This window comes from Diachasma alloeum, unplaced genomic scaffold (genome assembly GCF_001412515.2).
Source record: "Diachasma alloeum isolate Michigan unplaced genomic scaffold, Dall2.0 Dall_scaffold_00324, whole genome shotgun sequence".
Lineage (NCBI taxonomy): Eukaryota > Metazoa > Arthropoda > Insecta > Hymenoptera > Braconidae > Diachasma > Diachasma alloeum.
Genome location: NW_021680463.1, coordinates 437747 through 459000, shown reverse-complemented (window position 1 = coordinate 459000; position 21254 = coordinate 437747). Strand labels below are relative to the sequence as shown.

Sequence of the window (21254 nt, the reverse complement as noted above, 5' to 3'; positions counted from 1 at the left end):
AAGGGAATCTAGAGAGCAAGCAGACAGGTAGCCAGAGAGCAGATAGCACGTGGCATCGACCGCCGTAGCGAGACACCTAAAATCAGTAATTCTCATCATAATCATTAGTTCAGGTAGCATGATTAACACTTAGGTGAATCCAGGTAGCTTCCAGAGAGCATTTGGGTTCGTTTGAAGGGTTTTCTACCCTTCAAACCATGAGTATCGGTGTTGGCGTCATTCCGAGAGGTAGCGACGTTATCCCACGCGGTCCAATTTTTTTTGAGGAAAAACGCACTAATCCACTTTTAAACACCTCTAAATAAGTATACGAGTACTTACCATCGTCTGGAGCGTTCATTTCGACTGAATTTTGGTCGCGGGGCCTCGATAATTACCTCGAAAAGGAGCTCGTTCAGGGAGTTGCTCGACTCGTATCTCACTTTGCTTGTCTGGGTGGATGCCGTAATGGCGACTCTCGCGTGTGTCCGCTCGGGCCTGCTGCGTAGTGGTGTGGAGTCTGGGGGAGACCAGCCCTGTACGGTGCTGACTCGAGTGTTGGAAATGCGAACTATCGATTCCCGGGGTAATTGTGCGCGAAATTTTTAAAGATTTAAATTTGAATTTTCCTATAATTGATTTTCATTATGTTAACTGAACAAAACTTGAACTCAACATGAACTGAAATGGCTGAGAGGGTCTTCACTCCATCTACGACCGGAATACGGTAGCTTATCTATAGAGGGCACTCTCCGGAGAGGAATTAGGGCTTTACCAACGAAAACTCAGACGCAAACGCAACTTAACTAATTTAAAAACTCAATGGCGATCCGTTTCGACGACTGGGTGATCGTCTCCACGGCCTTCCAACTGAAAGCCCTAACACTCTCGCTCAAGGGAGCGCAAGCATTTCAACTCGACCTATGTGCTCACTCTATCGATAAACCAAAAAGGGTTACAAGAAACACTGGGTAGCACATTATCTTGGCCAAATATTCCACGGTGAGATCCTGATCCTTAACCGAATTTACGTAGGAAAATCTCAAACATACTAAACTTTAACTCAACAAAACTGCCTCAAAAAAAGAAATATCTGCAAAATATCTGATTTATCTAATGAAGTTATTTAATGAATATTAGTCTAAAAATTTCGGGAATCGATTCACGCGATAGGTAACCAATTTAAGTAGTTCTCCGAACTTAAGGTAGCTCTGAAGTAGAGTGAAGATAGCACGTAGCTCTAATTTTCCGTATAGATTTTTGTCGCGAAGAAAAGGTAACGGTTTATAAATTTCTACTCTCTCTCTTTCTCGTTTAATTTTATAAATACCCTGCAGTGATACAGGTGACGAAAAGGGCCTGGAATTTCGTCACAAATGAACATCGAAATCGAACAAGAAATAAACTAAACGAAAAGAAATTGCATTCGGTAGGGAATAAAATCAATAACAAAGTGCTTCGTTTTCGGGACGCCAGCTCTGGGGAAAATTGTATAGATTCCACAATGAACGCAACGCAAGCTTGACGCAGCGCTTGCAAGTCTCAAAATAATCGAAAAACAGTTGAATGATTGTTTTTGACAATTGCAAGCGTCGCGTTCACTCTGCGTTACGTTCATCGTGGATTCTCCTTAACGCTACCAAAACTATCACAGATACGATATACTCAATTTATAGGACTCAATTTGTAGCGGATAAAATTCACGATAAAAAAATCCGTGACGGCACTTTTATATAATAAATAGTTTGGGCGCTGTGCGCGCTCAAAATTTAAGGGCGAAAATGCTCCTTCGCCGCGAACGCCAGAAAGTTTAGTTTAGTTATAAAATTATTAAAAATAGTCCAAATGTCGAAGGAAAAATATGAAAAAAAATCAGGCAATCACACAAATGACGAAGGAAATGAAATCAGACTTAGCCCGATCAGATAATTCGTTCAAGAGATACGGCGCCTCAAAATTTTGGGAAGATAGCTAAAAAATCAAAATCCAGTCGATTATGGGAATTCAAAAAAATGAAGAAAAAATAATTTTTCTCGTATGTTTTTCATTCGGATGTTAGTTTATCGCCTGATTTTTGGTAGATTTTTTTCTTCAACATTTGGACTTTTTTTTTACAATTTTACAACTAAAATACACTTTCTGGTGTTCGCCGCGAAACAGCATTTTTGCGCTCAAAGTTTGAGCGCGCATAGCACCCAAATTATTGATTATAGAAAAGTGCCGTCACGGGTTTTTTTGAGAGAATTTTATCGTCTACAAATTGAGTCCTGTACATTTTCCTCGTATGTGTGACGGTTTTGCTAGCGTAAGAAGAGAAAGAGCGCGTGGCGCTCGAATTTGGCAGTTTTCGATTTTTTAATACAATTTTCCCTGGAATTTGCGTCCCGAAAACTCAGTATTTTTTATTAATTTTATTCCTTACCGAACGCAATTTCTTTCGTTCAGTTTATTTTTTGGTCGATTTCAGGTTTAAAAAAAGTCTTTATTTGAATGGACTATACTATTACACATCTCATCAGTAACGTGTCACGTGCACGTAAACAAACAGTACTCCTCTAGTTTCTGAGGTAATGACTCGGGTTTCATCGCCGATAAGTAAAGTTATCGTCGCAAGAGAATGGTCTTCGGTTTCACTCCCACTACCTTTCCATTCGTATTTTTTAACCGGGGAGTCGGGAGACTTCGGGCGAAAACCGAAGACCATTTTCTTGCGGCGAGGACTTTCGTATCGTTGAACTATAAGTGGGGGAAGCGTGATTGTGGCAACGTTGGGGGCACACTTAGGGGCACACAGTGGGGCCATTACGTGCCGGCAGTTTGCCGCCGTCAACATCAACAATAATAATCTCGTCAGTGTAACATCAGTGGCTTCCACCTGTTTTTATTCTCCGACAACAAAACAGTGACCCCTGAAAATGTCTGACAGCCTAAACCGTAAGTAATTACATATAATCCTTCTTTTTTGATAAAACAGTGATCTATTGATATGGCCAACAACCGAAACAGTAAGTAATTGCACATAACCCTTATTATTAAATATGCTCTTCCAGGTCAAACTGATCAACCGCTGATTCTCATCCTTATCCCAAAAGTAAACAGACATTTTTTAAGGTTTTTCGGGGTCCATAGCCTTAAAAACAATCGACTCGAGTTTTTTTTTATCATTTTTGTTTCGCTGGACTGAGCGAGATCAATTCAGCAGCGAAATGATAAAACGCTTCAAGCTGACCAACTTCTTAGCTCAGTTTACTAGGAATATCTCATAATGTAAGAGGAATACTGGAATTTACATGAATATCTTTTTTGGAGAGCGGATTTAGGGCTATAAAAAATGTTATAACAATAATTTCCTATTTGTTGGGAATCCTAGTGGTAGGAAGTAATGAGTGACACGCTGAGTGAGATCGTGTAAGGCACGTCTGCCGAGTACGGTATATTTGACCAGACTAATGATACAGTTTTGGGCTAGGCTTCAGGTCAAGTATTGTGATTGTGTATGTCAGTGTGACAGTGTATAAACATAGGGTGAGTGTGATCTTGGATGATAGACGCATCATCGGTGAATCCCAACACTTCCCCTCAACGATGATGTGTCGTCATCATACCTGTATGTGTGCGTTGACATATATTGTTTTCTATGAGTTTAGAACTAAGAAAATGTGGACGGATGTACTACTAAATAGTACAGTTACTTTTTCGATACAAATAATTTCGCATGATATGAAAACAAGCCAATTTGAAACAGATTACAGGATCACTTCCCCTCAATGGCGAATGCATGAAAAAACTGTTTATACTGTTGAACCTTATCCGTTATTAGTTGTCGTTTATTCATTGTACTCGATTCCTATCCCGAAGTTCAATACTGTAAACACTAGGCAGTCTCACACTGGACACAGGTACTTCCCCTCAATTCCAATCCGATGGAGGAAATCGGCATTGTTTACGTTTGAGGTAACGACTTCCCCTCAATTCCGATGAGACGATATTTCTATTGTGTGTTCTTGATGGTCAATGAGAGTTGAAGGAATGCATCCAAGAGTGTCTTCAATGCCCCGTTGTTGTCCTCATGTCTATGCAAGCAGCTGATCATCGTTGTTCTCTCCGATGCTTCCCCTCAACGGTGATCAGTTGCGTGCTTTGAATAAGACACGTATCAGGAGCATGCCCATAGTTTCCCCTGCAGGCTGCTTCTCCATATCACCCTTGAAGGGCTGCTGCTTCCCCTGAACGGCAATTCCATGGCAAGAGAAAAATTTTCATGGAATTATCATTGGCAAAAACGATCGTTCCTCTCTCGATGAGATGTTCATCTTTACTGACAGTTTTCGAGTTAGCAATAGAAACTGTCAACACACGGTCAAAACATTTTATGTCCCCTTCCTAAACTGAATAATTCCTCACCGCTCAGAAACATGAACCACAATAACTGATGTTGGGTAGCCTTGAGCGCTCTGAACACTGTTAAACACCAGCGCTTGTTGATTTTCTCGCCTTCTCACAAACTTATCTCAACAGTTTTCTCGTGTCCTTTTCCACATCGATCCCATATAATCCCATATAATTGTCCCAATCATTTATCACTTCATTGTCCGTTTTAATTCTTCCCCGTTGCTGGTGCTAATCCTAATGCACGCAAACGGTTGGAATGAAGAGCTAAGGTGGCGAGTGTCTATGCCCCAAACCGGCTGATGCTCCGACCCGCTGCACTACCCACGCATCACATAGAACACTCTAAGTCCATTTGTCCCAATCGTTTTTAAATCCACATGGCTAACGAACAGCCGAAAACGATACGAGACAACCATCGTTGTATGTCCTCAGACCAGAAAACCTCCACTTCCGGTGCACAAAGACACACCTCCGTAGTTTCACCTGATTGCGCAGACCCAATAGTTTCACCTGATTTCGCAGACTTGAAGGCATCCGTTACTCTCCGAACAGACAACCCTTTTGTAGTTTCACGTGATTCCGCACTCCTTTAACTTAGCTGGTGGTCACGTTGACACCTCGTGGACGACACACCCCGCAAACTTGGTAGTTCACCTGATTCCGCAGATACGATGGCTTTCGTTACTCCCGAACCGATTTTTCTCTGCACATGCTCACAGCCTATCAGTAACAGGAGAACTAGCACAGACTTAACTCTTTTTTCAATCGCGGCCCAACTCATATCACTTCATCCAGGCGTTGGCCTGGGCCCATAACCTGTAGGAAGGAATGAGTGACACGCTGAGTGAGATCGTGTAAGGCACGTCTGCCGAGGACGGTATATTTGACCAGACTAATGATACAGTTTTGGGCTAGGCTTCAGGTCAAGTATTGTGATTGTGTATGTCAGTGTGACTGTGTATAAACATAGGGTGAGTGTGATCTTGGATGATAGACGCATCATCGGTGAATCCCAACACTATTTCCCTTTGATGCCACGATACTTAGTGAAAACTGGACCATAGGCGAAAATGTCTTGAACCGTTAACCCGCTTCGCTACTGATATTTTTTTGTGTCTTTAGTTTTGGTTTATCCCACACAAGTTGCATTCTAATCAAATGATTTCCATTCATAAACTCTCAAGTAGTTCTATTACCTGCATATTCTGGAGAATTCCAAGATAGAATGATTATTTCAATCCCCGGATGCGTACAATAATGAAAAAGGGATTGCCTCAAATTTTTGTAGTTTTTTTTTAGTGTCTTGCATGATTGGAACAATTTCTTTGAGCCCGAGAAGAAGTGGGTAATATACTGAATGTGAATTGATTCGAATCAAAAAATAATTACTTATATGCGGCGGCTCTCACCAATTATTAGTACGTTTTTTTACCTCCAAAATTTTGATATTATTGAGGGTCCTCGTATGGTTTAGTGATAAGCAAGAATATTTGGAAAAATATTTTTATTTTTCAATTGTATTACGCTCACTCCGTCAGCTTTTTTCCTTCCCTTGCGTCAGAATTTTTTTTCAGATATAATTTTAGAATTTTTGGCGTTATGATCCAAAAAGTGACCCATTATGATCGAAAAAATCAGAAAATATAATTTTGAGACGGTGTCCGTACGTATTTGCCTATGTGTGACGAGTTTTTTATTCAATTGTTCGCCAAGGAATCGATGAAATTGAACCATTCGATTTTTATCAAATATAGGTATTGTTGAGCCCTATTCATCGACCTTAATTGAAATCCAATTAATTTATTAATTATATTTATTTTATAATTTTCTCAATAATCGGTCGTCCCACGATAACTTAAAAAAAAATTTCTGAATTCATTTAGTGATGGCCTCAAAAATTGGTATGTTCTCTGTAGATATGATGTGTAATAAATACAATCGTTTGTTTGAAAAAAGTAGTTTTTCGAGAACATCTCGTAAACGAAAGGGCATAAAGAAAATTTCATGAAAGTGTTTTTTTGTAAACCAAAATGCAATCTACAAAAAAACTCTCATGAGAATTCTTCTATTTAAGGAAGATTCGGAGATATCCATCAAAAGATTCTCTCCAGAATCAGTTTCCAATTAGTTATTCAGAAAAATCGTAGGATTGAAGTAAAATAATGAGTTCTTCATGGAGATCTCTTTTTTAGAGAAAAATAAGGTATACAGAAAAGGTTATTACAAAAATTTTATCTATCTTCGCATTTCGAGATATTATGCAAAAGCTATTTCTCTGTCTGTACGTTTGATGCTTATGATGAAATGAATACTGTTCTGTTCATGGTCCGGAAATAGTTCTTGGCTAATATCTCGGAATGGAAGAGAGGTAGCGATGTTTTCGGCATTACATTTTTTGTGGACCTTATTTTGCTCTACGAGGAATAACTATTTTGGTTGAATCCTGAGATATTTCAGAAAAACAAATAGGAAAGTAAATCTCGAGATAAATTTTTTATGAATATCTCGCTATCTATGGTGGACAGTTGAATTTTCGTGGAAGTTTTTTGTAGATCTCATTCTGTTCCACAAGAACGATTTTCACGAAACTTTCTCTATCCCCTTTCGATTCAACGATATTTTTGAAAATCAACTTTTTTATAGGACCGAATTTGGTGTTTCCCTGCATTTCACCCCTGAATTTATGAGATCACCAAACTTGAAAATATTTAAAAAAAAACAATAAAAAAATTTGGGGAATGACCCCAAATGACCGTTTGAAGCTTTCATTTTGAATTTTCCTTGCCGAAATAAATATGTACAATTCTTTGGATATAACATTTCCTAAAGAGGGAGGCAACTATAACCATGCTCAATCTAAATAACGCGCAATTTCCCTCAGAAATACCTATATTGAAGAGTAAAATAAAATAAAATAACTCTGCCAAAAGAGAACATTTCGTAAAAAATGGAGATGTTGATAATTGACGTAATGAGGTGTAACAAAGCAGAAAATATATAAATGGATTTCTCTTGCTCTTTCAAAGATAAGAAAGCCATAATGAGGAGCATCAACTACATCGAACGTTTGGAGACGCAATATCATAATAATTCGATGAAAATATTCTTCGTATGAGTAAATGATAGCAGGTTCCATCTAATGAATTGAATGAAAAACAAAAATGTGATTGTTTTAATCCTGCAGTTTGAGGGGTGAATTCGAGGTTCGTGAGTCGTTTAAAATCCGTCCCATCCTATTGTCCATTTCGCATCTATTTAAAACATTGTAGTCAATAGAATATGCTCCCCTGTTTTTCATCCACAACACTTTGTCCCAATGTGCGTCGAAATATCTGACTGATTTTCTCGAATATTTCCCAAATTATTAGGGATTTGTGCGAAATTGATTCTGAAATTCAAGCAGCGATTGTTTCACCATTTATTAGTGACATTATCACTAATTTCTAGTTAAGTCATCAGTAACTTACTGAGTAATCCCACTGATTTTCCGGGATCTATCTATAATTTTTGGCTGTCACCTGTCACTAAATTTCAGGGATAAAAATCACTGATAATCAGTTCGATTGTAAGTACCCAGGATCACCAATAATTAGTTATGGATCACTAGAAATCAGTCGCAAAAAGTCAGTTCTATGTCACATAAAATTCATTATTTTTTCTGTGGAGTAATCTAGCTGTGCAACACATTCTCTGAACTCGTGATGTAGAAATAGACAAAACCAGGTATTTGAATCCTAAACATATACTCTTCATTGATTCACTACAGGTAGACCAAAGTATAATAGGATCAAGCCGGCACGATTCAGGGATGCGATGATGAAGGGCTGGCCCCGAAACTAGCCAAGAAGAGAAAAGAAGAAAAGGGCACAACTTCTGCAGCGTTAAAGGTCAGTTTGAATAATGCCATATAATTGTAAGCGAGAGTGTCGTGTCTGTTTCTTGATATCCTCGAAAAATGACATTTTCCAATGTTCATTGAAAATAGTAAGTTTCTTCTTCTGATTGGAATTTCGCCTGGAAATGTAAAATGTCATGAATCGTAAAGATATGGTGTTTTTGGAAAATGTGTGTGTGTGTATGTGTGTGTGTGTGTACGTCCGAATGTATGTTTAAATTTATCCGTTGCGCAAGCGCTCGCGATTTCTCAACCCGCGAAACTTGACATTCTCGTTTGTTTACATCGAAGTTATTTTGAAATACTCGATAATTTTGAAGCACTCGGGGTATGAATACTGAAAATTCCTATTAACTCGACTGAAATTTTTTCAAATTACTTAGAATAAGGGGGTTAACAATTAAATCCAGCAAGAGTTTTTCCTCTCTAAACTTCAATACCACAATTCCGAAATTCACAAATTTTCACTGCGATCTCGGACTGTTGCACTTGGAGAAGAGTCGAATAAAGATAAGGGGAGTGAAAAAACTCTGTTACTTAATTCCTATAGACAAAAATTCCGAGGTTCCCATAAGCTCCTGTACTGAATTAGAATTTTTTACTATTCATAATTGCGGGGGAGGAAGTTGAAAGGTTGTGATGTCACACCAATTTGAGAAGAAGATGGTCTTAATCCAAAAACTGAAAAGTTCTTATTCCACTAACCCAGGGTTCTTGATTTCCATACCCAACGGATTTTATTTTCAGAATACTTTCTTCTTTCATTACACAGTCCGACAAAATTCGGGAATTTTCGGGCTCAGGGATGGGACTGCCCCTACTTGAAAGATTTTTGCTCGCTGATTTTAAATCCGCCAGCCAAATCTCTCAAAATGACCTAGTTCCTGAGAAAAAAAATGTTCAAGTCTTAAATATGCCCCAAAATCACTATTTTCAATAATTATCTAAAAAATAATGCCTGTGTCGATTGGGCTGAAGAAAAACACTCAAGACAGAACGGATATTATAGTTTCGGCTGGGATAGACTAGTTTTCATCAAATGCTGGAAATTAATCATAATAAATTCTGCATTTTCTCAATTTGATTGCATTTATGTATTGAAGGAATGTCATGGCGGCGAGAGTCTGAAGTTGCATCGCCACGTGGGTTTTCAACCGCCGGATTTAAGGTTTATTATTTGTCCATTTATATTGAACCTAAAAAATAATTTTTCATGCATTCTGTAGCCTCATTTGAGTTAGTACTCATATAGCCCCGGGATTAATTCATATTTTTTGTTCCTGAGGTAAGTTTTAGATACTCTTCCTGGTGAAAAATCGCCTGGAACATTTTAACCCTTAAATCTGGAGGTTGAAACCCCTCGTGGCGATGCAACTTCAGACTTTTGCCGACATGACATTTCTTCAATAAATTGACGCTAGGAAAAAATGTCGAACGCACAAATTGTCGAATGAGAATGCGAAGGTGCCGCCATCTGGCGGCGATGCACTGAAATGTTGTAGGATGGTAAAAAAGGGTTTTAAAGTAAAAAATGAGTAAATAAATATGAAAAAATCATTTTCGGGTGCAATTCATGATTTAAAACCCTTTTAATGAGTATTGGGCATCTTCGAGGATGCTCCGGATCCCCCCCCCACTACACCGCAGCTCGGGTTATAATTTTCCACGGGGAATAATCATGTTTCTGGAGTCTGGGATGCATCTCTTGTGAAATCCACGTGGTCACGATGACCTCTGGATATTTAAACCATCCCCGGGTCACTCTTAAATATTCTTTGAATGAATTCTCGGAGAATAAACATGTCCTTGGGAACTCTGGAGCATGTACTTTGAAATCCACGGGGTCCCGATGACCACTGGATTTTCAAACCACCCCCAAGTCATTCTTACGCTTTTTTCAATAATTCCACGGGGAATAAACGTGTCCTTGAAGACTCTGAAGCATGTACTTCCAAATCCCCGGGATCCCGATGACCACCGGATTCCCAAATCACGCACCAAGTCCCTCTTACACATTTTTTGATTAATTCCTCTGAGGATAAATGTATTTTTGGAATCTCTGGAGCATGTATTTCGAAATCCCCGGGGTCCCGATGACCACTGGATTTCCAAATGGCGCACCAAGTCCTCCTATCCATTTTTAAAATAATTCCTCGGGAAATAAACGTGTTTTTGGAACCTCTGGAGTATGTATTTCGAAATCCTCGGGGTGCCGATGACCACTGGATTTCCAAATCATGCACCAAGTCCCTCTTACATATTTTTTGATTAATTCCTCGGGGGATAAACGTGTTTTTGGAATCTCTGGAGCATGTATTTCGAAATCCCCGGGGTCCCGATGACCACTGGATTTCCAAACCATGCACCAAGTCCCTCTTATGCATTTTTTAAATAATTTCCTGGGAAATAAACGTGTTTTTGGAACCTTTGGAGCATGTATTTCGAAATCCCCGGGGTCCCGATGACCACTGGATTTTCAAATCATGCACCAAGTCACTCCANATCTCTGGAGCATGTATTTCGAAATCCCCGGAGTCCCGATGACCACTGGATTTCCAAACCATGCACCAAGTCCCTCTTATGCATTTTTTAAATAATTTCCTGGGAAATAAACGTGTTTTTGGAACCTTTGGAGCGTGTATTTCGAAATCCTCGGGGTTCCGATGACCACTGGATTTCCAAATCACGCACCAAGTCCCTCTTATACATTTTTTAAATAATTCCTTGGGAAATAAACGTATTTTTGGAAACTCTGGAGCATATATTTCGAAATCCCCAGGGTTCCGATGACCACTGGATTTCCAAACCATGCACCAAGTCCCTCTTATGCATTTTTTAAATAATTTCCCGGGAAATAAACGTGTTTTTGGAACCTTTGGAGCGTGTATTTCGAAATCCTCGGGGTTCCGATGACCACTGGATTTCCAAATCACGCACCAAGTCCCTCCTATACATTTTTTAAATAATTCCTCGGGGAATGAACATGTTTTTGGAACCTCTGGAGTATGTATTTCGAAATCCTTGGGGTTCCGATGACCACTGGATTTCCAAATCACGCACCAAGTCCCTCCTATACAATTTTTAAATAATTCCTCGGGGAATAAACGTATTTTTGGAAACTCTGGAGCATGTATTTCGAAATCCCCGGGGTTCCGATGACCACTGGATTTCCAAACCATGCACCAAGTCCCTCTTATGCATTTTTTAAATAATTTCCCGGGAAATAAACGTGTTTTTGGAACCTTTGGAGCGTGTATTTCGAAATCCTCGGGGTTCCGATGACCACTGGATTTCCAAATCACGCACCAAGTCCCTCCTATACATTTTTTAAATAATTCCTCGGGGAATGAACATGTTTTTGGAACCTCTGGAGTATGTATTTCGAAATCCTTGGGGTTCCGATGATCACTGGATTTCCAAATCACACACCAAGTCCCTCCTATACAATTTTTAAATAATTCCTCGGGGAATAAACGTATTTTTGGAAACTCTGGAGCATGTATTTCGAAATCCCCGGGGTTCCGATGACCACTGGATTTCCAAACCATGCACCAAGTCCCTCTTATGCATTTTTTAAATAATTTCCCGGGAAATAAACGTGTTTTTGGAACCTTTGGAGCGTGTATTTCGAAATCCTCGGGGTTCCAATGACCACTGGATTTCCAAATGACGCATCAAGTCCCTCCTATACATTTTTTAAATAATTCCTCGGGGAATGAACATGTTTTTGGAACCTCTGGAGCATGTATTTCGAAATCCTCGGGGTTCCAATGACCACTGGATTTCCAAATGACGCATCAAGTCCCTCCTATACATTTTTTAAATAATTCCTCGGGGAATAAACGTATTTTTGGAAACTCTGGAGCATGTATTTCGAAATCCCCGGGGTTCCGATGACCACCGGACTTCCAAATCACGCACCAAGTGAATCTTATACCTTTTTTTAATAATTCCTCGCGGAATGAACGTATTTTTGAAATCTCTGGAGCATGTATTTCGAAATCCCTGGGGTCCCGCGAATGTTTCTCTATTCAAATGACATAAATTCGGTCTTCTGCATTTTTATTGTATCTCAATTATTTACGGAGATATTTGTATTTAAACATACTTACAAATTTGCCGGCGCGCGGGGGGCGGGGAGACGATCGTACGCGCTTATCCGCTTCCCACACCCCGCGCGCCGCGGCACTTGTCAGTATTGTTAAATGCAAATATCTCCGTAAATAATTGAGATACAATAAAAATTATGGTGACCCAATTTATGTGAATTGAATAGAAGAACATTTTATTATGATACTTTTCTTACACATCTTCAATATTATCGGAGAAAATTCCGATGGGAATTTGCAATTGTTAATAACTTTGGTTTGCGTAGGGCTAGGTACAAAATATTAATATATTCAGCTTCCCCAGCCCAAATAAGATAAACAAACGTTAAATGTCCCCCCCCCCCAACACATTGTGCTCACATGAAGGGGGTATTGCGTATAGACTATTGGTGGTAGAATTGTGGAACAAAACTAATTACGTCCATTCAAATTCTGCTACGAAAGAAGCCCCCCCCCTCTTCATCTTATCTTGGATCGTTCACAGAATACATGTGCACATAAACAAACGATAGCCGTTGTTCTGGTAACCCCTCCCGACTGTCGTATGTTTTCAACAAACGCAGTTTTGCTCATACCCCGGTGACAGCTCGTCAGAGACAGCCGAAAGTTGATCTGAAAGAATTCAAGATTTAATTCGTGAGTGAAATGGGTGATCAAGCTTTTCCCAGTGCATCGCAGACATCACGACGGACGTATCCAGGAAAACGATCTGCGGTTGCCCATGGATTGCCTCCGCCGGATTCAAGGGAACCACCTCCATGGTAAGGAGTTTATCATTGAATACTAAGTGTTAATGTAACGTGAGATAATCGCGTACAATCCGTCCATTGTTGTTTATGAAATAAAATAAGTACGGCGAGGTGGGTTAGTTTCTTAACGTTGGGAGGGGTGGAGTAAAACGGATGTGACTCTGCACGCACCAACATCATCCCGATTTACTTAAGGTGGCTCTCATCCGTTACGAGAATTCAAACATTATTCCATGTTTTTGAGAAATTTCCAAAAAATCAATTACTTTGTAATCTATATTTTATTCTTCATCTATTTACGTTTTTTTTTCGTGAAAAAAAAAGTTTGAAAATCGGAAATTTAACATGGCGGTTTACTGGAAACTCGAAATTTTCGAGTAATTTGATTTTAAATTCAGTAAAATATGCTTTTATTCCCATTAAATGTGTCATTTAATGATAGTTTTTGCATCATTCGAGAAGCACCAAAAAAAAATTTCGAAACTAAATATCAATTTTTTCGATTTTTTACTTTTCAATGGAATTCAAAAAAGCTTTGAAGGAGATAACTCAATATGTTCTCCTTTTCTATATGTATTTTCAATTGAAATTTTCCGTTCTTTCGATTGAATAGGATTTCAATTAGCTCAGACAATCGGAAATTCCCTAAAATCTAAAAAAAATCCACAGAATTTCGTAATTTCTGTCAGACTTTCCAAGCCCTAAACTCACCCCCTAAAAAATTCGTAGATATTAGGATTATGCGTTCACCCNCCCCCCCCCCCCCCCCCTCCATGAAATCTCGTGACCTCTTCTTATATTTTGGTTTTTATATGCTTTTCCAGTCATTATGTTCATTTGGAGCATGATTATGGGCTCATGAGCACTGAACCACCAATTCCAACTCTTTCACATTCGCCGCATCCAACTCCACCGTCATCGATTTCACCGTTTCCGAACCCATCCTTCCCGAGGCTATCATCTTCAACACAGAGGCCTTCATCATCACCCCCTTCCATACCTGGTCCTTCTAGTGTCTCGACATCTAGCTTCCAGCCTTCAGATCTTCAGGGAGAATTGTAAGTACTCAAAATTATCGAAAATTTAATGAAATGGGAAGTTAATTACTACGATTGTTCGATAAATCGTCCATACCTTACAGTATTTCCATTCTAAAAGATCCCGCGGGGAAGCTGCGGAATCCCTTTCGAAAAACATGTAACGTTTTTTGTCAACGTTTCTTGTGGCATAAGCCATCATAAGTTGATAGTGAGATATACGAGTTTCAACAAATTTAATGAATTTTTAAATAAGGTTTGAAAAAAAATTTCAGACCATAATCGAGTTCGGAACAATTTAAATTTTTTATATATGACATATTTTCAATATATATATTGTATATGAGCAGTTCCACAAGCCGGCCGCCGTAGCATGCGACTGGTTGAATGCAGCTGGGTTGGATGCATTCGGTGAATGTTTCAATGGGTTAATTTTTCCTTCTGTTTCTACCAATGCGATTGGTAGTAAGCTTCCGAATGGAATTTATAAAAATTCAATGTTTATTTTTATCTTCAAATCATTGTATACTAGGAACTAGTGGACCGATCGAGCTGAAATTTTTTACGGGAGTCTAACGTCACATTTCTGACTGGTGGTCAAACTTTCAAGTGCTTTCTCCAACCTTTCGGCATATTAGAGTACCCACAAACAAATTTCAAATTTAAAAAATGGAAAAATCGCGATATCTCAATAACTTTGTATCGGAGTGTATGTATATTTCAATTGCACTCAATAGAAGATATCGTCACGAGTCTTTTGAAAAAAAAATGATGAAATCGGTTGGGTAGTTTTTAAGATATTCAATTAAACAGTTTTACCGAAAAACATGAATATCTCCGGAACTAGCGGATCGATTGCGCCCAGTCACAATACCAGCCTGTGATATGATGAGAGCTACAATTTAAATGCGGGGGTGAAGTCTCTATCTCGATTATTTCTTGAGTTATTGCGCAAACAACAATTGTAAGAAAAAAAAAAGAAAAATGCGATTACTGTCAAACTCAGCACAGTGAGGCATATATACACTGATCTTGTTAGATGGAGATGTTCATGGTGAATATTTCTTTCGCAGATCAAATTGAAATCGGTTCGGTAGTTTTCATGATATTTGCAAAAAACGAATTTTAAAGAAGTCATATCTCAAAAACTACTGGACCGATCAGGCTCATCCGGTGCCCAGAAGTGTATCTCAACAAGACCATTCATGCGTCAAAATATGAAAATTTTAGCGATTATTTTAGCCGTTTTTTTCTGCGAATTTATGAAAATAAAAACAAATACACACATACAAACGCACAGACTGAGCGACATTTCGTAAAAACATCATATCTCCATGTTTCATGACATTTTCCATCATTTCCAGGCAAAATTGGAGAATCATGAAATTCGGTGTTCACAAGACTTCCATTCGGAAGCAAAACGAGTAAAACAATCGCTAAAAGTTTCATATTTTGACGCATGAATGTGTCTCAATGGTGTATGGTGCTCTTTTGTCCGGTGTTTGCTCTGTTTCTCGATATTGTTCTGGAGAACCACTGGACCGATTACATCCACAATCTAATCAGAGTTAAGTTATATGAAGACGTTTTCATTGCATCATGGATGACCTCAATCGCATTATCCGTCCATGAGAAATTGTTGACCAAATTTTTTACGATATTTTTTGGAGAAACTGGAGAACTACTGGACCGATTACATCCAGAATCTGATCAGGGCTAAGTCATATGGAGAAGCTTTCATTGCGTCATTGATGAACCCAATTGCCTCATCTGTTTATGAGATATCGTTGACCAAATTTTTTCTCCATATATTTTTTGAGAAAAACTGGAAAACCATTGGACTGATTTGATGCAGAATCTAATCAGTGCTAAGTTAAATCAAGACGCGTCGATTACGTCATGGATGACCTCGATTGCGTCATCCGTCAGTGAGAAATCGTTGACCAATTTTTTTCGTGATATTTTTTCGAGAAACTGGAGAACCACTGGCCCGATTTTATCCAGGATCTATTCAGGGCTGAGTTACATGCAGATGCAGCGATTGCATCATGGATGACCTCGATCTCGTCCTCCACCTACGAGAAATCGTTGACCAAATTTTTTTCTCGATATGTTTTTGGAGAAAATCTGGAGAACCACTGGACCGATTTGATCCAGAAACTAATCACACACACACACACACACACACACACACACATACAGACATCATCCCCTCCTAGGAACTGCAGGACCTTAACGACGGTGGAGGGGCTTAAGGGATTTTCCCGAACTAAGAAGCAGTTCAAACCCCCCAATGTTAAAGTGTTCACCGTGCTGATTTCTGGAAGGCGCCAGGGGTAATTGGCGTCGCAAACGGTGGCCCTGGGGCACCGGGTCCAACTCCAGGTGTATTAAGTAGCCTAGCCTCAGTAATCGGGGCTCTACTGAGGTGGTCCGTTATTTCCATAGGTACTCGTGGGAACAAGATGGAAGCAAATATAAATAAAAAAATTGAAGAGGTGGAGCAGGGCAACTTGACTCAGAAATTGGAGCCAACTGACGCAGCCAGAAAGAAGGAGACAATGTGGGACACGCATGAACAGCTTATTGCTGATTTGATGAACTACATGAAGGAGAAGAGGAGCATCAACACTCAGGCCCGAGAGTTGGTGAGCTCCATCAGCACCTCAGCTAAACGGTTGAGACAATTAGGTGGACATGCAGGGCAGACAAGGCAAATGTTGGTCACACCAGCATCATTGCTTTTGGGGCAAACGCGGACGCTGTCTGAATACACTGCGACCTCGATGGACTCAGAGTTTGAGGAGGAGAACTCAGCTCTTTCTGACAACAGCAAGGTTTCCAGGATGAAGAGGAAGTCGCGAGAATCACCACCGACGGACACCAAGGACCTCAAAAAGAAGAAGAAAGATGGGACGAAGGTTGCTCAGGTCCAGAGCAAGGAGAAGGACGCACCTGCAGCGTCGTCGAACTGGGAGAAGGTCAAGACCAGAAAGGAGAGGCAGCTGCAACGGTCAGAAAAGTCTAATAAGAACGAGGAGAAGAAAAAGAAGCAAAGGGTGCCGGTGACGAGGCCAAATGCTCTGATTGTATGCATGAAGGACAAGCAGCAGTATTCGGAGGTGCTCAAACGAGTGAAGGGGCATATATCTTTCGAGCAGGCTCGTGAGTGCGTTGACAAAGTTCGCAGAACGACCATGGGAGATATGCTGATCATCCTTTCGAAGGATAAGGAGAACGAATCTGATAGCTTACACAAGGCGATAGCCGAGCTCCTTGGAAACGAGGCTGATGTCCTCAGTAAAGGGCCACAGGAGGATCTCGAGATCAAAGATCTCGACGAGCTGACGACGAAGGAAGAGGTGCTTGAAGCCCTGAAACTCGCAGCTGGGGTGGATTGTCAAATCCCCCCCGACGCGATCAGGTCTTTGCGCAAGGCCTACGGAGGAACCCAGACTGCATCCGTGACGGTGGCTGCAGCGGTCGCGAAGAAAGTCCTAGGCGAACGGGGCAAGATTCGCATAGGATGGGTAAACTGCCGGATCCGAAGGGTGGAGAGATTGGTCAAGTGCTTCAAGTGCTGGCACTGTGGTCATCTCGCCATCAAGTGCAAGAGTGAAGTGGACCGGGCAAAACTCTGCACAAAGTGTGGAGAAGTCGGACACAAGGCCGCCACCTGTGAGAAGGAAGCTCGTTGCTCACTATGTGCTGAGAAAGACCAAACGAAGAACTGTGCCCATATTGCTGGTAGCGGCAAATGCCCTGTCTTCAGGGAGGCACTCCAGAAGATGAAGAGTAAACGGTAATGCGGATACTACAGCTCAACCTCAATCACTGTGAGGCCGCACATGATCTGCTCATGCAGACGGTGCGGGAGCTGAAGATAGAGGTGGTGATCGTCTCGGAGCCATACCGACACCTTGGCACTCAAGCCTGGATTAACGACGCCAGTGGGAAGGCGGTAATCTGGGCTTGTGGGGATCGTTCTTTCCAGAACATCACAGGAGATAACGCACAAGAGGGCTTCATACCGGCCAAGGTTGATGGAATTCACTTCTACAGCTGTTACGCCCCGCCAAGTCTTTGCTTTGATGAGTTCACGGACTTCCTAGATAGACTGACCGGGGATGCGAAGCAGCGCTTTCCCGTGGCAATAGCCGGGGACTTCAATANATCGTTCTTTCCAGAACATCACAGGAGATAACGCACAAGAGGGCTTCATAAAGGCCAAGGTTGATGGAATTCACTTCTACAGCTGTTACGCCCCGCCAAGTCTTTCCTTTGATGAGTTCACGGACTTCCTAGACAGACTGACCGAGGATGCGAAGCAGCGCTTTCCCGTGGCAATAGCCGGGGACTTCAATGCCTGGGCAGTTGATTGGGGAAGTAAGGGGACAAACGCCAGAGGACAAGCTTTGTTAGAAGCTATGTCATCGTTAGACGTGGTCCTGCTGAATACTGGCGACAAACCGACTTTCGTGAAAGGAGAGAAGAGCTCAACTGTGGATCTTACCTTCGTGAGTGGTGCTCTCGCCAACGGAAACTACTCGTGGAGCGTGAGCAATATCTACACGGCGAGTGACCACCGAGCAATACTCTGGGAGATATGTTCTGACCAGAAAGTCGCATTAACAGCGAAGAAAACCGACAACATTGGCTGGCGAGTGAGCACATTCGATCCGGGCTCATATTCGGTGGGATTAGACGGCCATCCTATTGCTGGGGTAAACGCGACTGCGAAGGCACAGGATATTATGAGGAAAGTGAGCAAAGCCTGTGACGCCACTATGACGAGGAAAAGAACAACGAATCGACACCCACCAGTGTACTGATGGAATGTTACCATCGCTGTGTTGCGGAAGGAGTGTAATGCAGCTAGGAGGTCATCTCAGCGTGGTAGGAATAGTCCTAACTTCCAGAGGCTAGAGATGCANATATTCGGTGGCATTAGACGGCCATCCTATTGCTGGGGTAAACGCGACTGCGAAGGCACAGGATATTATGAGGAAAGTGAGCAAAGCCTGTGACGCCACTATGACGAGGAAAAGAACAACGAATCGACACCCACCAGTGTACTGATGGAATGTTACCATCGCTGTGTTGCGGAAGGAGTGTAATGCAGCTAGGAGGTCATCTCAGCGTGGTAGGAATAGTCCTAACTTCCAGAGGCTAGAGATGCAGTACAAGAAGGCACGGCAGAAGCTCAGCAAAGCCATCAAGTACAGCAAGAGACAATGCTGGAGCGAGCTCCTCAGCGAGGTAGAGAACGATCCATGGGGGAGGCCGTACAAGGTGGTGATGACACGACTTAAAAGTCAATCAATACCATCACCATCGTGCCCGGTGCTCTTGAACAAAATTGTGAAGACGCTGTTTCCGGGTCAACCAGAATCTCGCCGCAATACTGAACAATGGGAAGGAGAAATTGTTCCGAAGATCACCAGGGAGGAGTTGATGGAGGCCTGCAAAATAGTGGGAAACTGCAAGGCTCCTGGGCTGGATGGAATTCCAAATGTCGCGTTGAAACTGGCCATTCACACGATACCAGAACAATTCTTAGATGTCTACAATGAGTGCCTGACAGAAGGCAACTTCCCTGCCGTCTGAAAGCAACAGAGACTGGTATTGCTCCCAAAGGGGAATAAATCACCGGACGAACCTTCATCCTATCGTCCTCTTTGTATGCTCGATACTGCGGGTAAGATTCTCGAGCATATTATTCACCAGAGGATAGAGGCTGCAGCGGAACCCATCCTCGCCAACAGTCAGTATGGTTTCCGGAAAGGCCGATCCACACTCGATGCCATCAACCTTGTCGTCGAAACCGCGAGGGAAGCGATTGCAGGAGAACGGTGGCTAAATGGCACCAAGGAGTACTGTTTAGTGGTGACGCTAGATATCAAGAACGCTTTCAATTCAGCCAGGTGGGACTGCATTATGGAGGCTCTTGACAAATTGAATGTACCAGGATACCTGCAGAGAATGGTCAGCAGCTATTTCAGCGGAAGGGTCCTAAAGTGCGACACAGAGTCCGGTCCCCGGAAGTATAAGGTGACAGGAGGAGTACCCCAAGGGTCAGTACTGGGTCCTCTCTTGTGGAACATCATGTACGATGGGCTGCTGAAGTTGAGCATGCCTCGGCGGACCAAGTTGGTGGCATTTGCGGATGCCGTGGCGGTGGTCATTGTGAGGAAGCACTTGGAAGACATGAAACGTATTTTCAGCGCAACGTTCGAGACGATCCGCTGCTGGATGGATTCTGTTGGACTGAACCTAGCGGAACAGAAGACAGAAGCCGTATTGATCACCAGCAGGAAGAAGATCGAGACAATCACGCTGACAGTCGGGTCTTGTGAAATCACCTCCCAGCCATTCATCCGATACCTGGGGGTGATGATCGATGCACGACTGAACTTCAAGCAGCAAGCGGAGCATGTGGGGACCAAAGCATCTGGTGTGAGATCCACCTTGTCTCGCCTCATGCCCAATATTGGGGGACCCAAGCAAAGAAGACGAGCACTGTTGTTTTCAGTGATGACTTCGGTGCTCACATATGCAATTCCCATTTGGGGAGATGTATTACAGCTGCAGGAAGCGCGACGCGAGATCGCACCAGTCTATCGACTTGGTGCTCTTCGAGTTGCGAGTGCATTTCAGACGGTTTCTCAAGACGTGGTATGTGTCATCGCAGGAATGTTGCCCATTGAGGTTCTGGCTGAGGAGCGAGGATCGCTGTATAGGCGCAAACGATTGCTCGCATCGAAAATGATAGGCGTCGAAGAACTGGCGGCTGAGGAGAGGCGTCACAGTATAAACCGATGGCAGGAGAAGTGGACGAATTCGACCAAGGGAAGATGGACCTATCGTCTAATTCCACATGTAGCCGCGTGGGTAAGTCGAACTCATGGAGAAATAAATTATTATCTCTGTCAAATGCTTTCAGGCCACGGATGCTTCCGAGAATAACTCTTCAAATTCAAGCATGAAGATTCCCCAGAATGTCCCACCTGTACAGGAGTTGCAGAAAATGCGGAGCATGTGTTTTTCAGATGCCCCCATTACAGTGACATCTGGAGCACCTGGGAGACAGCTC

The 21254-nt window shown here is 41.8% G+C and overlaps 1 protein-coding gene across 1 annotated transcript; it reads left to right on the top strand.

Moving 5' to 3' along the window:
• The first annotated feature begins 16626 nt into the window (after positions 1–16626).
• Positions 16627–17967, top strand: LOC107040166. Its single transcript, XM_015260114.1, has one exon. It carries the CDS (start codon positions 16627–16629, stop codon positions 17965–17967), a length of 1341 nt encoding a protein of 446 aa, XP_015115600.1.
• Positions 17968–21254: the final 3287 nt, after the last annotated feature.

Bases quoted from the DNA above. Each gene is read 5' to 3' on its own strand.
- LOC107040166 (XM_015260114.1), top strand. From the start codon at position 16,627: ATGGAAGCAAATATAAATAAAAAAATTGAAGAGGTGGAGCAGGGCAAC.